General features: G+C 36.7%; 1 protein-coding gene across 2 annotated transcripts; it reads right to left on the bottom strand.

Annotated features, from left to right (window-relative positions):
• Nucleotides 1-11,661: 11,661 nt before the first annotated feature.
• On the bottom strand, nucleotides 11,662-17,278 carry LOC113058649 (NXPE family member 3-like). Of its 2 annotated transcripts, XM_026226753.1 has the most exons (8): nucleotides 16,720-17,278; nucleotides 15,717-15,787; nucleotides 14,869-15,288; nucleotides 14,355-14,770; nucleotides 14,186-14,262; nucleotides 13,810-14,013; nucleotides 12,560-12,897; nucleotides 11,662-12,267 (listed from the first exon to the last, which is right to left on the bottom strand). In XM_026226753.1, the coding sequence occupies exons 1-8, from the start codon at nucleotides 16,787-16,789 to the stop codon at nucleotides 12,073-12,075; spliced, it is 1,791 nt and encodes a 596-aa protein (XP_026082538.1). In that variant the 5' UTR covers nucleotides 16,790-17,278; the 3' UTR covers nucleotides 11,662-12,072. The 2 variants fall into 2 exon arrangements, with proteins under 2 accessions (XP_026082538.1, XP_026082539.1); XM_026226754.1 differs by lacking the exon at nucleotides 15,717-15,787 and having other exon boundaries at nucleotides 16,720-17,273.
• Between the last annotated feature and the right edge of the window lie 1,715 nt (nucleotides 17,279-18,993).

Genomic DNA, 18,993 nt, shown 5'->3' with positions numbered 1-18,993 from the left:
AGCTTAAGCAACAAAATATTGTTTATTTTTGTTCAACCAAGTCTAGCAGACCAGTGCAATTTTTGCCATTAAGTGTAGCAATAGCATATTTAGAAACAATTTAGAAATAGTACATTTCAGAAATTCAGGAAGCTTATAGGTGCTGGAACCTTCTGTAAAGAGTTTTTTAAGTAAAGAACAATACTGTCAATTACATTCAGAACATTGGAAACACTGACTATTAGAAAACATCTCTCTGTTGCTTCAGAGGCCATAACATACTCAGGTCCAACTCTCAATAACCTTGGCCAAAACAATAAAGAGTTCAACATAAACTGCCAGTTGCACCAACAAAATAATACATAGTTCAAAATAAAGTGTAAAGTCCACGCTAGCTGCTATATGTTTTGCGTTGAGGTGATACTTGAGGCTCGATGTGCTGCGTGATATGCGAACGCTAGTTGGTGCTTCAGTATAATCGGTCCGCCGAAACTCATCCAGTGAGAAACGTTCCGCGGTGCAAAAATAAGTCATTAAAAATGCGAAATTTTTTTTTCTGTAATTAATTAATCTTAGTTAACGCGTTATTTTTTGTGTAATTAATTAATCTCAATTAACGCGTTAAAGTCCCGGCCCTACTAGTTTCACAAATCACTTAACGTTAGTTAATGCAGCAGTTTTGTAGATGTAGATGTCAGCAGAGGGATAGCAACAAAAAGATGAATGTTGAAATTTCCCATATTTTGGATGAGTAACCCAAGAAATTTCCCTTATTTTCAATGTTGACTTAAGCTATATAAATGAATACTGTATTCAGATGTTATGGTCTCCGTGGTCGCGCCTCCAAGCAGGAAAGCGGTTTAAAGTTAATCCATTATCATTTTATTTCCCCATGGCGATTATATGTTGCGCTGTTTACACCCCACAATACATCAACGGTTTACCATGGTTGAAATAGATTTTTAATTAATCAAATTAAGACACAGGGATGAGAGGGAGTATGTCTAAACACTGCGCAGTAGTCCGTGTAGCAGTAAAGGAGGATGTCAACGTGGTGGTCATGCCAAGTAATGACGTCACGATGCCCAAGCCCTATTATCTACAATTCCCCCCAACATCAGCCATGTTAACACATAAGCACAATTTACTTTTGAAAAAAGTCGGTGATCTTTCCTTTTCCTATTTTCCTCTCCATGTGCAGGATTCCAAATTAAGAAAAATAATATTAGCTTCCTAGATTGCTTACTAAGCTCTCATGAGCATTTATGCTCAAATGACATTCACTTTAATCAACTCACAGACTTGAATTAAGTCCTGGTTATCTTTCGTAATCACTGACTGGACGAGTAACGTTAGGTTGTTAAGCTAGCTTTGAATAACTAACTGCTAGGTCTTCTGTTAGCTGGCAGATCATTTGTCTTCATACACATAAGTTACAGCTAGCAAGAAACGTTGACAGACGTACTCTTCTACATTACACTGGGTATCTCTAGTTAATGCAACTTTTGATATGGAAACTCGAACTCCTAATATTTTACTATAAACAATTATGAAGATATAAACACAATTGAAGCACTTACAGGATTTTCATTCAGGATTTCACTCTTTTTGATGTCTCTTTTTGCCGTGTTCATCTAGTACGTGTCTGCGGGAGCACCACAACAATCTGTGACGCTGTATAGGAACACACTCAGCTAATAGCTGCACTGATTGCACTGAGGAAATCAATTAATTATCGTTATAAATACAAAATGTCACTAAAACCTATAATCATTTTTAATGTTAAAATATACTTGGCGCGGACCCCCCAAAATCCAAAAATTAATTCTTATGGGGGTCCCTAACGACTTATGGAGGGTTCGGGACCCCCCAGACCCCCCTCATTTCGAACCCTGCTTTTAACTAACTTATGTGTTTCAAAAGTTAGTAGCTGTCAACCCTCCCGTTTTTTTTCTAGGGTTCTCCTGTATTTGAGCTCTTTTCATGCTCTCTTCCCCTTGTAGTATTTTCCTCTAAAATATCCCATTATCCCTTCCATCGGATCTGTCAGTCTCTGTTGTCCTGTTGCTACCCCCTTGCCCTTCCAGCGAAACAGATGTTTTCAAAGCATTGTTTTGCTTACTTGAAAAGCAACCTTAGCATGATGTTGGGCTTTTTAAGATAACAGCTTGGTTGTTGTGAGAGCACGATTTCACAGCAATCTGTAAGCAAAGTCACGTTAGACCTAGCTTCACAACTCGCTTAGTTAATGCAGCAGTTTTGTAGTACGAATATCTGCTGTCAGCAGAGGGATAGCAACAGAAAGATTACATTTTCCCGTATTTTGGATGAGTGACCCGAGAAATTTCCCTCCAAATTTTTTGGTGTTTACTTAAGCTATATAAATTAATATTCCGATATGGAAAGTGGAAAGTGATGGAAAGTTAAACCATTAAAAAAATTCCAAGGGCGATTATGTGTGCGCTATTACACCGCACAATGCAGCAATGGTTTACCCAGTGTTGGGTATAGTTACTTCGGAAAGTAGTTAGTTAAGTTACAACGTTACCATCAATTAAAAGTAATTAGTTATGATACAGCGTTACCTATTCATAAAAGTAACGCGTTAGAGTACTCATGCGTTACCAAAAATTAAAAGCCGTTTGCAGCGGCTCACACATGACAGACACAGCCCCCTGCCCCTTTAAATGCACCTAGAAGTCGTGACTCCCGACAATGAATAACGTCAGTCATCCGACTAAATTAACACTGCAGGATAACAATAACAGGAAAGACAGTCAGCAATCGGCTATTCCACATGGCGTTTTATTTATTTATTATCACAGAACATATTATTAATCAAAATTCGCACCTAACGTTACCCAGCCCGGGTAGCCTAGGCTACTGTATATTATGAGCACCACAAGATAACTCTTGATTTTTCTTTAACTTTAAATAATGCAGTTATCAAAGTACAAGTATGCTTACTTGTAAACACAACCTTAAACAGGCTTGCAGATTTAAATCCATTTAGAAATGATGAACAACCAGCCAGCCAATGATCTAACAGAAATTAACAGCTGCCCAGGGCCGCGGGAAGTAATTTTGAACAGGGGGTGCTGTGATTTTTTTTAAATTTTCTTTACAAAAAACCTATGAGCCTATAGGCCTATTTAAAATACATTTTAAAAATATATACATTGAGATTTACTACTTTATTGTCATATACACTTCAGTGCACAGCCAGCCAGGGTCTGAAACACACAGACATCAGTTCTCAGATATGCGCAATGCGCTATTAATCTGAAGCAGAAGCAGAATCAGAAATAATAGTTTAAATAATAGTTTAATAATCGAAAAAAACGAAATAAATACTTTCATTACAATTTCAGATAGCCTATACATACATGCAACTCATTTAGATACAACAAATAATATTACAACAAAATATAATATTAATCAAACTTCACAATAACGCTAAAACAATGCAATCGATTTGGTCAGCTGGCTTGAGTCACTGCACGTTTATGTCACGTTTATGTCACACGGAACTCTATTAACTCCAAAATCTTTTTACGCAGACCACAAGGAAATAATCTCTGACTATTTAAGCAATTTGTTTATTGAACAGTTCTCCACATCCATTACGCAAAGAACACACGCACAGTATAAAGCTTTCTGTCTCCATCTCCAACCTTTTTACACAAACCACAAGGAATCTCCGACTATTTAATATGGCTGGGTAAAAAATAGATTTTTCGATTAATCGTTTTTTAAAATGTGGTCGATTCAAAATCGATTCTCAAAGGCCATGAATCGATTTTTTTCCCGTATTTATTTCCGCATACATTGAACGTAAGATTAGCGTTAATCTAATTACAAATCTTCTCCACTAGATGTCACTCTCTTATGTGCCTTGTGCGATGTTACCAACGAACCTATCATTCATTCATTCAGTTTAAAGCAGTGGTTCCATTTTCTGCAATGTGCGTCAGGTCATGCTCCCGTTCGCGTCTTACAGACTGCATCTTAAAGCCTCTTATACTTTCTGCGTCCTCGAGTCCGCTATGGACCGCTATGCAGGCTTGATGTAAACATCGCCATCGGAGAGTGTGTACCGAGTCTGAGCAGACAACCGCGCGGACAGGTGCGCGTGGTCAGTTGTCTTCAAAAGCACAATTGCACATGTTCAGGCAGTGTGAAGAATCCCATTGCCAATCGAACCAATCGGGCCGGGCTCGGGCTTGTGCGGTAAATGAGCGGTCATGTAATGTTTCGATTAGCGCGAGAAATATGCGAAAATGTATGCTGAGTAGTTGAAACGGAGGCTTGCTTCTGACGATTACGTTTTGGTAGCACCAGCAACTAAAGCAAAGTCTGAGGTTTGGAAACGTTTTGACCTGTTTATAATGAGAATAATGAGTGAATAATGACGCACCATCAGTGAGCGCAGGAGCGCGCTGAAGACATCTACAGTGGATTCAATCATTTTCCTCCACAAAAACACTTAGGCCTTACCTAATCTTGGTGAGTAAATGTTTTTTCAAATAATAGGCTAACGAAATATTATTTGAGTCTTAAATGCATAATGTAGACAGAGTAGGTTATATAAGCTAATGTTGGCATTATTATTTTATTATGTCAGCTGCTATGGCGAAGCAAATCCGGCAGAGCCTTTATCTTAATTCATTTCGTTATTGCCAAATACCCATCTTAATTTATAATTTATCTTAATTAAATTTTTTAAGAAAGACTTGTTTTTATTGGTGCGTTGGCCTATTTATATGCTAAATGAGCCTATACCTTAGGGCTATTTATAGAGTGATGAGATGTTACGATGTTACAGAGGACTTATTTTATTTATTTGTTCAAACTTCCAAGTGGCCTATTACGTTAGTCATGTATAAATTATGTTAAACTATGTATAAATGACTCATTCCTGACAAAAGGCAAAAGAGCTGTGTGCTGCATACATTTGAATAATGTCGGGTTGTAAATGGGTTCGCGCTCTTAAAAAGCTGTCAATCAAAATGTACGTGTCGGCTCGGGACATGTCGGGCTTATCTTTTAAGGCCCGATTACATCGAAAATCGAATCGAGAATCGAAATAGAATCGATTTGAGAGCTTGTGAATCGAAATCGAATCGATCTGGAACATCTGAATCGATACCCAGCCCGCCCCTACTATTTAAACGTTATTTAACAGTTCTCCACAACCATTAGCCTACACAAAGAACACACGAACGAAATAATACTCTCCATCCCCACCACCTTAAAAAAATACTATAGTGTACTACTTACAATTGCTTGGCTAGTCAAAGCTGATCCCACACTTGTTGCCAAAAAAAAAAAAAGTTACAAGCGCGTTACAAATATTTTAATAGGCCTACATTTTTTTTTATCTCCCTCTCGTCACTAGGGGGTGCTGCAGCACCCCCAGCACCCCCACTTCCCGCGGCCATGCAGCTGCCTGTCAAACAAAAATGATAACAAACCGACCGAATTAAATCCTTCACTGCCACACAGGCAAATGACAAATCGCTTAATAGCCGAACTAATTATTATTAAAGTGTCACTCACAGTCACAAGCCTAAATTCGCTGTAACACAGTCCTCTTACATTTACTCTTCAAAGTAGTGATTAAAACGTAGCAGAAGCAGATTTTCGAAACGTTTGTCCGACAGTCGATTTCTTTTTCGTTGACAAATTGAAAATAATGTGCGTACTTCCATAAACCAAACGCTGTCCTCTCTGCTATCTTGCCGGGAGTTCGAAAAAAAAAAACCCACCCACACACAGGGTCAGGCGCAGGGGGCACAGACGCATCACAGCCATTGACTTTACGATCACAGAGCTTCGGCTCCGCTGATACATCCGCAGGTGGCACAGTAGACCTAGGCATAGCCTACTGTCTGACAAAAAGCAGGCTGCAGTCGGGATTTTCCTTTCCTTAAAATAACGGATTACTTTTTAAAAAAAATAACGAAGTTACTGATTACTTACGCACGAAACTAACGCGTTAAGTTACACATTTCAGGAAAAAAGTAATTAGAGTACTCTAACGCGTTACTTTGTAACGCGTTACCCACAACACTGGGTTTACCATGGTTGAAATAGATTTTTAATTAATAAAATAAAGACAAACGGCTAAGAGGGAGTACGTCTAATCACTGCACAGTAGTCCGAGTAGCAGTAAAGGAGGCCATCAACATGGCAGCCATGCCAAGTAATGACGTCAACGACACCCAAGCCCTATACTACAGTTTGTAAAAAAGGAAGTGACATTATTAGGTCATCATCACTAAAAATGGCAAATCTTTATTTTAGAAACGAAAAGAGGCCATTCAAAAGATTCCAAAGCCTGTCACAAAAAAGCAACTAATGTCATTTTTGGGGATGTGTTCATATTGTTGAACGTTCATTCCAAATTATGTTATCAAAGAATCGCGCCTGAGTGCTTTGGCTCACGGAAGGGCTTGCAACCCCATGACAAACTGACCTGGATTCAAGAAGCAGAAAAGCATTTAAGAATATATTACTGCTAAAAACGTCACCAACCCAGGGACTCCCAGACCCAAAGAGAAATTGTGTACAAACTGTTGATGAAAAGAATGGGTTCATTACTACTGTTCTGTTACAGGATCATGGGGAGACCTGTGGCCTATTTTTTATGTTAGAATAAATTTTGCTACCCAAGTCAATTGCTCTGCAAATGTGTCGCACATTCCAAAATTGATGATTGTATTTTTAGGTAATAAATAAGCTGATACCACAGCAAAGAATGCAGCTATGAGAACAGAACCTTCTTTTACTTGTGTAACAATTTAATACATGACGCATTCACACTCCCTGAGTGCAAACTGAAAAATAAACTCTTTGGCTGAAGACAGACCATGTCTGCCAAAACACTTTTTCCCACGCTATGTAAAACTTGTATATGGCCTAGATAACGTGAGTAAGGGGGGAATGTTTGATTTGCTAAATCAATATTGGTTCACAAAGGGATTCAATATATTTGTGGAAAGGTATAATCATATCATATCATCAATCATGTATGATCTGTGCCCCAAGCAAAGTGAACAGAGGGCAAATGATGCCCAAAGCGGCACACCCACTTCCAAATCAACCATTTGATCATATAATGTACAAGTGACAATGGCACACCTTTTGCAAATGAAACATTAAAGGAAACACAATGGGGTGTGACATTAAAAAACAAATAAAAGAAGTGTTGTATGCAAACATGACTGTCTTTGGTAAAAGCACTCCCCATTGTGTCAGTGTATATCAAAATGAGAAAAAGTCTAAAATGGGTCGCACACCGGACTAGAAGCCCAGCTCCATGCCGTGGCGCAGGCACGTGCACAGGTGCACACACCTTTTTGCCCTTACACCCCGAAGTGCCCTTTTTTTTTTGGTGGTGTTTTTTTTTATTTATTTTTTTATCAATGCTACTGGTCACCCTTTACGTCTGTCTGTCTGTTTTACAAATATTTAGCAAATGAAAGTTCTTAAAACGAGCTTGTGTAAATCTTATTCGATCCTCAAGCTGTCAGTAAGCTGATAACTCCGCCCCCTCTATATTCATTAAATCAACTGAAGTTCAACAGCAGCCGCACAGTAGACAACAGCTGAGCTGAACAGTTTTGCGAAGGGTAAATAAATATCTTGTTGTTTTAATAAGTACTACTAAACACTATGTCTATAAAGGCTCATATTTATTTATTTGATGTCTAACTGACTCACTGACTGAGATGTGGGACGTCGCCTGAGAGAGAGGGCTAGCATTTGCCATCTAGTCATAGCCAACACTTAAATAGCCTGTGCATACAGTTGCATTTCATATTTTATAAAATGCTATTTTGGCCAAATGCATTTTACCACAGGAAAAACTGAGCGCTCCGTCTATATAGCTACAAAAACTAGTTTGTAACCTGTAACGTTAGATGAAAATGTAATGTGATGACGGCAGGGGCAGGCGCCGTCGCCGTTTTAATGACGGACAAAAAAAAAAAAAAATCACATTTGCTGGCCAAAAACAATATATTGATAAGTAATACAACAACATATAATTTGTTTGTACCATCGGAAAATCATAACAGGTGCGCCCCCGCGCTGTTTCGTACTGGAACTTACACAAAGCGACGAGTGATCCTCGTCACCTAGATAACTATATTTCTAAGAAATTTCTTCTATGATTTATGATTGCTGATCCACTTAATTTATTAACATTTAGGCTAATCACGTGATGGTATACTCTCCGCTCGTGCTCACATGTATAAAATGTTGTAAAACATGGTTTTACTACAGTAATGTAGTAAGTTAGTAACTAAAAAAAAATTACAGAAGATCACTGTGAAATCGTTATATTTTATCATGCAGAATGTAATTCATGATTCATTCCAAGGGTTCATTTATTTGATCCAAAATACAGCAAAATCAGTAATATTGTGTAATATTTTTAAAATTTTAAATAACTGTTTTCTATTTGAATATATTTTAAAATGTGATTTTATTTTTGTGATCAAAGCTGAATTTTCAGCATCATTACTCCAGTTCAGTACTCTTCAGTGTAACGTGATCCTTCAGAAATGCTTTTCACTGCAACTGTAGTTTTCACACTATTTTTATTTATTTTTTTATTGCTGGCTTATTTTAGGGAAAGTGTAGTGAATAAGAGACCTTCAAGAAGAGACCAACATCCCTGGTCCGCCACAGTGTCAAATTTTGCCAGGTACATGGCTCACAGAAGGTTGATGTTGTAATTAGGGTTAAAGAAGCCCTTAAAACCCTGTTTTATCTATATTATCTAATTAACTTATATTATTATTATGGTTGTTATTAATCGTGAATAAATCTAAAGCTTTCAGCGTCTGTGAATATTAAGCGCAATAAGACAATATATCCTGCAAGTTCTGCATGTCTGTGGAATTCAAGCACAGAATGGCCATCGGGAGAACCGGGACAGTTCCCTGTGGCCTGGAAGCCGATTTGGCCCACTATTTTAATAATATTTTTGTATAATTGCATGCTTAATGTACTAAAGCAATTATTTCCGAATTCGCCATTCGATAATTAAATTCTAATAAATCATGAATCGGTTACTCGTGATTCGCACACTTTCCATGCCTGCGCCAAACGGTTTAAACAGTAAACTATTTATTTTGATTTTTTTTATCTGCATTAAACTTTAGATCAATCTCATTAAAGTAAAAGGCAGTACTAAAGTCTGATTTTGTGATGGATGTGTTCAAATTTGATCATTTTAGTTCAATTGATGAAGGATTATGAAAGTCTGACAGTGTAGAGCGCTGCTGTAAGGTTAAACCTGCATGCTGTAAATGTTTGAAAACGATTAACAGCTGCAAATAAACATTCATTAGAAATTTAGAAAACGAATCAAAAGTAATCGGTTACATTAATAAAGTAATTGAAAAAGTTACACTACTATTACATTTTAAATAGGCTAACTTGTAATCTGTAACCTATTTAATTTCCAAAGTAACCTTCACAACACTGCTACTGGCTACTTGTTGGTCGAATCTGCCGGCCATACCTTTCTCAAGCCCACGTTCGATAAATTTTCTAGAACTACTAACAGTGGGACTCTGAGCTCCAAGATTGTGTGCATTTTCTCAAGAATCATCATGTATTGGTCAGGACGGACAATACAACGGTTATAGCCTACATAATTTGGCAGGGAGGAGTTTGTTCCCACAAGCTTCACTTGTAAGCGAAATAATTGATTATGTGGAGCAGCAGGACCCTCCCTATATGAGACACATGTTCCAGGAATAATGCACAGGGGAAGCAGATTTACTGTCCAGAGGGAATCCTCTGTATGGGGAGTGGAGACTTCACCTCCAAGTGATCCTCAAAGTGTGGCAGAGATTCGGCTGAGATAACTTATGAAATATAATGTTTTTAATTAAGTTATGTTTTTATTTTTATTTTTTACTGTATGTGTACATTAAAAGTACCTTTTCTGCTACAATAATGATCCTAAACTAAATGACGATAAATGTCTTGGCTATGTTGTGTTTATTGAACCAATCAGATAAGAGTAAATGGAGAGTGAGTAGCTGCGTTTACATGGACCCTTCTAATCCGATCGTAATAGGACTAGAAGCACAATCAGAATAAAAATATCACATGTAAACACGTCAGTCGGATTGAATTGGCTCGATCCGACTAAAATTTTGATCGGATTGTAAGGGGTGGTTTATCCCTTTTGTAATCCGAGCGAGAGGAGATGTAAACACTTGATCGGATTGAAAACTGAAACTGGAAAGTACGGTACTGTGCATGCGCAGTGACGTAGACATATTGTAATGACACATGATGGGCGGAACATGGTGTTCTTCCTGGTGAATAAAATGTCATAAATAAGTGTCCCGTCATTATAAATCTCCCTTTTCACTCAGTTTATGTGAAGTGGAACATGACCACATCCCAGCAGTCCTCTTTTAAGACTCTCATCAACAGATGACTAGTTTTGAGTGCGGGGAAGAGGCACTTTTATTACTTTTTTTATAATGTTAAAGTTAAGCAGCTCAACAGTTCATGTGCTGGTCGTTGCCTAATTAGGACCCGAAGTAGTGTGTGCTTTTTAAAACAGCAGCAGGAAACTCTGTATATTCATACAGTGTGTGCAAGTCAAAAGAGAAAATCCGATCAGAATCTTGTGACATGTAAATGCGCACATCAACCCGATCACTTTATTTACCGTTCATGTAAACACTACATTCGGATTCGTCAAGGAGAATGAATTCATTCCGATGGAAGCAAAAAGTGTCCATGTAAACGCACCTAGTGAGAGAATCTTGACAAACCTGTAAGCACAGAGAAAAGAAAGATGGAGCTGTAAATATCAGATTATTTCAGGAACCTTTTGGTCTGTAATCCAGCCATAGCATTGCTAAAAAGACCCAGCAGAGGTTGTACTTCCTTCGCCAGCTGAGGAAATTCAACCTGCCATAGGAGCTTCTCAAACAGTTCTACTCAGCTATCGAGTCCATCCTGTGTTCATAACGGCCTGGTTTGGTTCAGCTACCAAGTGGTAATCACAAAAATGTCAATTTAATGGATGATTCCAGCTATATTTATATATACAGTATATATTTTATAGAACTGAAACTGTGCATGGGTGTTGTGCTAATTCTCAGTAACAAAAAAAATTTTTTTTACAGCTGGGGTGTGAGCTGGTGTTTCATAAGAAAGGTTTCGCATCTGCATTTGGCAACTCACAAGTGATAGAATTTGCATTAATCCATCTGCTAGATAAAATGTAGAAGGTGGTCAAGTGTGACATTTTGCTATAGAGATTAGCACAACCCCTTCAGTTCTTCCTTAGAAGTTCACATGCAAGTATATAACACTACTCAAACATGATGTATATGATTATGGAAATAAAATAAATAAATAAAAAAGCTAAATTATTTTAAGAATATTTTTATATATGTAATAATAAAAGAAAATACATTTTATATATATATATATATATATATATATATATATATATATATATATATATATATATATATATATATATATATATATATATATATATATATATATATATATATATATATATATATATTATGTTCTCATTCATTAGGCATCTTATTGCCCACTTTATGTTTTAGAGTGGCCTGGCTGAGAAACATATGACAGCCCGTTTCTGCCATGTAAGAAAAGTAAATCATGTGTTGGTAAATTAATTATGACTTTAAATGTCATAGTTATCAAGTTATGACAATACTTAGTTCTGGTTATAGCTTTAAAATTCAAAATTATAACATAAAAGGTTGAAATTATGACATACTAAGTCAAAGGCAAGGGTGAACCAACACCAGGGACTTAGTATGTCATTATTTTGACTTTAAATCTCATTATTTCACTTTTCATTTTTCTTTTATTTGATCTGTATTTTTAAATGTTACCTAATCCAGTATAACTACTTAAATATATTTGATTAGGTTTGTGAACGTGTAAAGTATGCCTATATTAGACAAACATCAGGAGTGACAAATAATTTCAAAAAATAAAATAAAAAAGTATTTTAGGGTAGTTTCTCTGCACATGACCTGAATTTTCACATGTAATAATTAAAATTTATCCGGGGCAAATAAAAGAAAGTAAAATGTCTATCTCATTTTTGATGATGACAGGGCCTGGATGAATGTTCTCTTTGCTGTAGTGACAGGCCGTCATTTGCCACACATCCAGAATATAAACACCAACATCCTGAAAAGCCCAACGGAGAACTCTGTCCAGTTGTAGAGAATACCAATCACTCCCGAAAATATCCTATTATAAAGACAGAGAAAAACAACATCAACCCTGAACGTGCCATCACAGTTTGGCCTCCTTTTATTTGAACACATGATACTGTACAGCAGGGGTCCTCAACTCTGGACCTCGAGATCCAGTTTCCTGCAAAGTTTAGTTCCAACCCTAATCAAACACACCTGAACAAGCTAATCAAAGTCTTAAGGATTTCTACAAAGTTGCAAGTGTGAGTAATCCAGGTTGGAGCTGATCTCTGCTGGAAATCGGATCTCGAGGTCCAGAGTTGAGGACCCCTGCTGTATAAACGTACCTTATAGCCAGTGTTGATAGTCTTGATTATAACAGTAGTGTCAGGTGACCGTTGTAACAATGCTAGAACAGCTTTGCGGATCGTCAACACTCTATAGGTGTAGAAATCCAGAGGGTACGTGGTGAAATGGGGCCCCAGATTGAACATAATGACTGTGTGGGGTCCTCCAGCCAGATCATCGATCTCATTACTGATGTAGTGCAGATTAGCAATTTTTGTTTTCTCAGTGCGAAGAGGAACGCCATGAGCCCTCCAGTGTAAGTCAATTTTGTCTTCCACATCCACTGCTAGGAGTGGCCCTGACTGATATTGGACATGCAGGTTCATCTGCTTCAGGTCTCAAAAAAACATGACACCAACAAATATGATCCCATGTATTGCACATATAACACGAACGCACACACACACACACACACACACACACACACACATATATATATATATATATATATATATATATATATGCAGAGTTTGGTTCCAAAATGTGATAAACGGCATAAAAAAAGCATTTCTGCCAAAAGCATTATTGTATCTAGTTGGTATTGAAAAGACAATTTACTGTATCATGTTTTCTCCTTTTTTTTCCAAACCAAAACAAATGTCAGTCTCCCCTTTTTTTTGCAGAATGCATTATATCCGCTTAACCAATCACATTGCACCATTCCACACATTCTAGAGAGCAATGGAGGCCCTTTGAATACATTAGGAATCCTAGTTTTTCTCATCTTCTTTGTACTTTGTGATCAACAAACAAGAACTGCACAATGAATCACATGAGATTATCATGCCCATCTCGTCAGTAAAGCCGGTTCTGTGATCAATAGTAGCAGTAAATCTCCATCACGTGCTTTCAGATGGAAATTATTCAGATGTACTTAAAACACACGTGTATTTTCATGTAGTTTCAATATGAAATATAACTTTAATTTGATTAAATGGATTTATTGCATTTTGAGGGGAAAAGAAGAAACATGGATTTATTACATTTTAGGGAATAAGATGCTATGTGAAAGTTTAAAACAGAAAATATTGGTTTTCATCTTGTAACTTTCTTCATAAAGAAAACTCAAATTAATTTACTTGTTTAATTTATTGCATTTCGGAACCAAATTCTTCATATATATATATATATATATATATATATATATATATATATATATATATATACACACACACACACACACACACACACACACACACACACACACACACACACACACACAGTATATATGAGCAGCTATTTATCTTACTTGGTACTTCTTTCACAAAGAACTCAAACCACTGTCTCATAGTAGAGTCTCCCATCATGTAAATGTGTTTGTCTTTCAGGCACTCTGTTGTCGCTTGGGTTGTAAAATGGCGGGTGCTACAGACAAAAGATGTCCACACATCATTCAGGTAGAAGCCAGCTGGAACTGGAGTGTGTAAACCAGGATGACATTTCTCTGCTACATCTGGAAGATGAGTGAATAGAGGATGTAAGGTCTTTAAGGAAGGTACGAGTTTTCCAAAATTGGTCTAAGCTGGTCTTTTAATTTTCAACTTAATTCCTCTTTTGTGTGCAACCCATTTCCCAGCATGTCTTTGCTGGACTATTCCTCTTGGTTAAACTACTGATCAACATACCAGCAGTTTCATTTCCATGGGACTGAAAAATTTTGATGATGCTCTTATCTCCATTGATATCTTTATTAGTTTGCTTCCTGTCAAAGAGAACATTTGTCCGTCATACTGCCTTTCATCAATGCATTAAATAAATCAAGGATAAAGTCAATCAAGAATCATTTAATCTCACATAAGCTCTTTCTCTCTATCAGTCAGACGGTTTCTATAACCTCCCATAGAGTGGTACACAAGAGCACTGCATGGCAGGGATTTGGGTCTCTGGCAGCGCCATATTTCTTTGGTATGGGGATCTTTGTAATCACAGCAACAATTTTCAGTTCCCATATGCTCAAATCCATTCTTGTCCCACTTAACATTACACATCACTGTTTCACTCAGCCTGGTCTTATTTGGTCCTGGTCCCTCGTAATATCCATTAAAGTACACCCTGTCAGAGTCAGTATCTCTGTGATGCTTCAGGACCTGCACAGCTTCACTGGAGTGAATTAGACGCACAGCCACCTGGGCCTCACCGGCCCATGGCAGGAGGAAACGCACAGAGTAGGATCCATTGTGCAGGTCCACCACCTCCCCAAACACACTTGCCTGTGACAGAGGAACATTTCAGTACAACTCTCTCTGTCTGACCCAGGTACAGAGTTCACAGTAAAAACAACAGGCAAGTAATGTTTACAATCACTGACCTTAGTTTCAGACCAGAACAGCTTGGCTTGAAAAAAGTCGCCTCCATAACGCTTAGATATATTATAAAAGTCCTTTGCGTGCACCGTAACAAAAAGTTCCTCACCAGTTTGGTAGTTCTCTTTCAGGTTCTCTATGATGAATGTGGTGTGAGCTGGACTAGTACTCATGGACACATTTGTGATTGATCTGTCAGGCCCGTCCCAGTAAACAGCCTGCTGTAACCTGGAGTAGTCATCTAAAAGGATTCCAAATTCTGAGTAAAAAGAGTTTATTGGTGACTGAGACATTTCTGAGACTTCTGAATTGATTCCTGCAGGAGAGCCAGAGTTTGAATAGTTCTGAAGTCCTGCACAGTGCTGAGACAAAAAGCTGGGTGAAGGGTGTTTTTTTCTTCCATTTCCCATATAAGACCATATAACCTACAAGGATACAATAGTGTTATTTTTTTTACTCATTTTACTGTTATTAAACATCCAATCTACATTTGATTCTAAATCCAAATTTGGAGGGAATCAGTTGTAGGTTCTTTCTTCTTTTCCTTAAAAAAAAAAAAAACCTTCCAACATTTACACACTTCAAACATAGTTAATCATTCAAAGACCTGCATGCCCTGTTCAGTTATCGTAGCCAACTTTACACCATAGAGCTATAGATTGAGGCTTGGTATTTTTTTAAGTCACTTTGATAAGAAACACAAATGTAAACCTAAATGTACAAAGTACAATGCATAATTAATACCAAGCAAATTGCAAAGGATCTCAGGAAAATACATTAGACCAAAATGCCAGTAAATTTGATTTTGAAAAACGCTAACAGCAGCCATTAATAGATCTTTTCAGGAACTCACCAGAAAAAACATGAATACCAGTAGACAAAGCCCAGAAAAAAACTTCCATAACCACGATTTTTCCCTGTGAACTGTAAAAGCAGTCTTACAAAATAGCAAGTTAACACAGTTTTATATATATTTTTTTTTTTTGTGAGGCCATTATTTTTTAAAACAGCTTGGACCAATTTATATATTTTTTCCTAAAATTTGATTTTGAACATATAAAAATTATCATAGAAAGTAAACTGATTAAAAAATAGACCATATCTCTGTTAAAAAAATTATTTCAGTCAGTAATGATAGTCAGTATGTGTTCTGCACATGGTTTCAAGTGAAAATACTATTTAAACAAAATGGTATACACACACACACACACACACATATATATATATATAATTTGGATTGTTATTTGCTTTTATCCAAACTGAACAAAACAGGTTTAAACCTGTATAATCCACTGAGAATTTAACTGCAATTTTGTCCCTATAGCCCAATGTTTCTCCCTAGCCCAATGTTTTGATTGTTTTGTGTTAGCCTACCAGAGGAAAGACATGCTATTCTGTCATTTCATTTTTATTCAGTATAATTGTCTGGTATATTAGGTGTCAAAGATACAGTATGATATCTCTAAAATAACCGGATTAAGAACCACATAGTATTTTACATTAAGGGAGCTTTAAATTATATAAATATTAATGAGAATGAATTCAAAGGTCATTGATTCATTTTCTAAAAGTTTAGCAAGATCCAACCAGTGAGCTCTTTAACTCATTTTAAATTGTGTGCTATATCAACTAAATTAACATGTTTCAATTAATTTCCGCTTATAACATATTGGCTGATTCGACATCATCCTGCATATGCTAGACTTAATAAATAACTAAATACGTTACAGTTTAAAATGTAATATTCACAAGTCTTACACCATTTATATATAAGTAGGCTATACTATCATGTTCTGCGCATCAAAGTGTTTAGCAAACAAATGAAATGCGATGAAGTATTCTGATAAATAACTTACAGTGTTGTTCTTGAGTTTCAGTGTCCGATTTTTTTAAGGCATATTTTTGGAAGCATTTAATTTTTCCCATTTGGTGCTTTTTTGTATCTGAGTATGCGTTGCGGCAGGTTTCTGTACAAGATGGGTGGTCGCTCCGGTGTTGTTTTTTTAGGGGTTTCTTTCTTTTTTTTTTTCATGCAGCTGGCAGTCCCACCCACCTGCTGTATTCGACAAGAAGCACTGTGGCTCACGAAATAACAGTTTTCACACTTTTCCACGAAACTGATCTTATTGTCTTATTACCGCTTCCAATGAATGAATGACATTTATTGGATAAGATTTATCGAAGTGGTGAGAACAGAAAACGTTAATCAGAAGCGAATACTTTACATTTAGTTCTGTTTGCATTTGTTTCATAGACTATTTATCAATAAAATAATTATAAAAAATATAAATATACACTATTGCTAGTAAATCTGAGATGAAAACAGCGTCCTTAAAAAACAATCAAGGAAGAAAATAGATTTGCGAGCTTATATTGATTAGCCTATTATATTGAACAAAATGAAGTTCTTTGAATCTTGCCGAAGCTATACAAAAAAAAAAAAAAAAAAAGATTAGGGGAGAGCGGGGTCGAAAGTAATGTGGGACGAAAGTAACAAATCGATTTTCTCCGAGCCTATTACTACATTTGCTTTCCCAGCTATGACAGCATGTTCAACACGCAACCCTTCACATAAATATCACGTGATTTCGTCATCATTTCCCGCAGTTAGGTCCGTAAACCTGTTTTCGACAACAAAAAGTAAATTATTGAAGAGGTAATTTTTTTTTAAATTAGTTTTGTTGTTTTTCTTGTTTCATGTGTCACTGTAATGATCAATCTACAGGTTATTTAGTGCTTTAACACATCCTAAAGTTTGCATTATCAAAGTTTTTTAGTATAAAAGTAAATCAGGTTTAAATGTCAGGAGTTTCTGGAGGGACAAAAGTAACAGTTGTTACTTTTGTCCCACTACAGTGACAAGAAGTATTTATTTTGTTCCGGTACATGCTATTATGTGAATTTCTGTGTATTGCATCATTTATTAAAATGTTAATGTCATATTATACCAAAAGAATATGTTTGAGTCAGATTGAGGGTCCGAAAGACAAACAGAGGTATGGTTTTATCCAGATGTTTATGAGAGGGCGTTTCTGGACATAGAGGAACATCTGGGCAGCTCCTACCTCACATTTACCTTAGTTATGTTTAGGTTTTAGCCATATCTTAGTCTTTACACCTCCACCTATGAATTTGCAGTGTTTCCAGATGTTTTAATGCACATTTTCAATTTATGCATAAAAACAACTGAATGGAAACATGAATAGGCCTACTGTTACATTGTTTAGAATTTATATTATGCTAATATAATTTAATTATTATATTGTTAATTCTAATGAAAAAAATGTTTTATAAAAATACACTGAAAAAAAAGTTTGTACAGTCGGGTTTTGAGACATTTGATGAAACTTAAATTTAAAATAAAAATATAAAAATGTAATTTAATGTTTTTTTTTTGCAAAAATAAAGGTCAAAATATGTTTGTAGTTACATATTAACAAGGCCATAGTCAGGTTTACTTAATAAAAATAAAAGTAACAGAAAAAAATCTAGCTTATAATTGTTGTGTTACTTTTGACCCACCTGTGTGTTACTTTCGTCCCAACCGATGGGGTCGAAAGTAACAATGTTCAACTTATGTTCAAAGTGAAATTATACTGAAGTCTTTCTACATTTCTCCAAAATGCCACCTGGTATTGTTAGACCACACTTATGAGTTACTGACCACCTCCTCCCGGCGACCACAACAAATCCTGCACTGCTTCACACTGAACACTGGGGTCCGCAAGGATGTGTGCTGAGCCCCCTACTCTTCACTCTGCTGACCCATGACTGCACACCATCACACAACTCCAACCTCTCCATTATGTTTGCGGATGACACAAGTGTAGTGGGTTTCATTAGCAACAGAGATGAGACAATCTACAGGAACTAGGTGAGCCACCTGGCCAGGTGGAGCAGTGACAATAATCTCGCTCTGAATGTGGAAAAGACGTAAGAGATTATTGTTGACTCCAGGAGAGTGCACCATGTTCCTCTGACCATCAATGGTGCGACTGTGGAAAGAGTGAGCAGCACCAAGTTCCTGGGTGTGTACATCACAGACAACAGAGAAATGGAACTGACAACACTGCAGCACTTGCCAAGAAAGCACAGCAGCGTCTCTACTTCCTCTGCAAACTGAGAAGAGC

The sequence above is a fragment of the Carassius auratus genome, chromosome 40 (assembly GCF_003368295.1).
Source record: "Carassius auratus strain Wakin chromosome 40, ASM336829v1, whole genome shotgun sequence".
NCBI lineage: Eukaryota > Metazoa > Chordata > Actinopteri > Cypriniformes > Cyprinidae > Carassius > Carassius auratus.
The sequence above is the reverse complement of the archived record's forward strand: the minus strand, read 5'-3'. Positions and strand labels throughout refer to the sequence as shown.

Coding starts and splice junctions, on each gene's coding strand:
- LOC113058649 (XM_026226753.1), bottom strand. CDS start 16,789: ATGGGAAAAATTAAATGCTTCCAAAAATATGCCTTAAAAAAATCGGAC. Junction 15,289..15,716: donor TGGTATTCATGTTTTTTCTG/GTGAGTTCCTGA, acceptor GTATCCTTGTAG/GTTATATGGTCTTATATGGG. Junction 12,898..13,809: donor CTTTGTGAAAGAAGTACCAA/GTAAGATAAATA, acceptor TGTTTTTTTGAG/ACCTGAAGCAGATGAACCTG.